The sequence below is a fragment of the Cyprinodon variegatus genome, unplaced genomic scaffold (assembly GCF_000732505.1).
Source record: "Cyprinodon variegatus isolate N-32 unplaced genomic scaffold, C_variegatus-1.0 Scaffold1413, whole genome shotgun sequence".
NCBI classification, from domain to species: Eukaryota; Metazoa; Chordata; class Actinopteri; order Cyprinodontiformes; family Cyprinodontidae; genus Cyprinodon; species Cyprinodon variegatus.
In genome coordinates, this window is record NW_015151866.1 from 1 (window position 1) to 1,599 (window position 1,599).

Consider the following 1,599-nt stretch of genomic DNA (forward strand, 5'->3'; position numbering starts at 1 on the left):
GACTCAGAATGCTCTGAACAAAGATAGCTGCACCCAACCTCTGTTACCTTTGGCTACAGTAAGTGAGCAGAAAGGGGAAAAAAGCAAAAATTATTGCGGAGGACTCTCCCCACCAGCCCTTCAGAGAGTTCCGCCTGTGGTGTTCTTTTTCCGGTGGATCACCTCAATAAGTGGTCCTCCTAACTGTCAATCATTCTGGTGATATGTTAACGTAAGGCCGTCCTTCGTGTTTGTCCCCATTTTCACTTACCGGTGGTGAGTCTGACTTAGTGGAAAAATTGCAAATCAAAGTAAAGCTTATATGAGCAATGCAAACACTAAGGCATTTAGTTTATGTGCAGTAAAACCAGACAGAGCTTGAAGAGCCCTTGTTCTCAGTTCATCCCCCACCTCCCGCACTTTCATTCTCAGGAAGCTGGTAAAGACGGCTCCCCAGGACCTCCAGGAGAGGCTGCTCAAACTGACTGGTGTCATAGAGGAGCAGCTGAACAGCCAGCCTGGCCCCTGTGGTGAGCTCCTGTCCTCTTTCTAGAGTCAGGTTAAGAAGCACTGAACCTCTTCTCTACTTTAACAAAGCTGGATGTTGTTGTACACCTTGTTTTGTGTGCTTTAATGTTGTCTCTCAGGAGGATTCTCAGATACCTACGCTGCTCTTTGTGATTTGAATGAAATTCCATTCAGAGAGGAGATTCAGTGGGTAAGTCACCACAAACCAAACAGCTTAACGGCTACTGGGAATTATATTGACAATGCTGCTCTTTGTGTAGGACATCGACAACATCTACTACACACACAACTGGAAAAAGTTCAACCTACAGGACTTTAGCCATTTAGAAAGCAAGTAAGGAAGCCAGCTACTTTTTAGAGGCCCGTTATGCGCTATCTTTGTTACATTTGGCTTTTTCTCCTTTCTGCAGAGACCTAGCTTTGGCTGTAGCAGCTTTGTCTTTCAACCAGTGGTTCACTAAGATCTACTGCAAAGGACTCAAACTGGTACAATATTTCTTTTTTCTTTATTTCAGGGTTAAATGACAAGTACAATATTTTGAATGAGGCTTTGAAAATAAATCTAGTGAGGTGCTGCTACCAGACACTGTTGAATCATTGTCAGGTTGCTCAGTAAATGATTTTGCTGCGCTATAAGAAGTTACTGACATAGAGAGCTAACACAGAGGTGAGTTCTCTGTTTAAAACAGGACTAAGGACTGGGTCTGAACTCAAATCTATTCAGGTTTCTTATGCTTTAACCAGTTTAGCCCGCCAGGCCCGGTACCAGGCCCAACTGCCTCCTACTCATGTTTATCTAGTGATAGAAATGGCCCAAACTCAGTCACAGGGTGTTTCATCCACACGCCTTTCAAATGGGGCTTTAAAATTTCTAAAACATGTTTAAAATTAATTTTTTCACTAATACTTTTTGTTTTATAGCTGTGTAAACAAATAAAATGAGATTTGAAAATTCCACCTGACATGTGCGACTCTGCGGGAGTAATGCAACAGCAGGTACTCATTTTTAGCCCCGCCCCCTAATGGCCGCCATCATTGGAAACTAGGGGCGTTTCTCAATTCACGAGAACGCGAGTACGTACTCGCGTTCTC

General features: G+C 43.4%; 1 protein-coding gene across 1 annotated transcript in view; it reads left to right on the forward strand.

Moving 5' to 3' along the window:
* Nucleotides 1–411: 411 nt before the first annotated feature.
* LOC107103285 (leucine-rich repeat-containing protein 16C-like) overlaps nt 412–1,599 on the forward strand; it is a gene marked incomplete at its 5' end in the record, with an annotated part of 70,876 nt that continues 69,688 nt past the window's right edge. Inside the window, 4 exons of the mRNA XM_015402928.1 lie at nt 412–509; nt 627–697; nt 768–841; nt 918–993. Coding sequence (XP_015258414.1) covers nt 412–509; nt 627–697; nt 768–841; nt 918–993 — 319 coding nt within the window. The remainder of the gene's footprint in view (nt 510–626; nt 698–767; nt 842–917; nt 994–1,599) is intronic.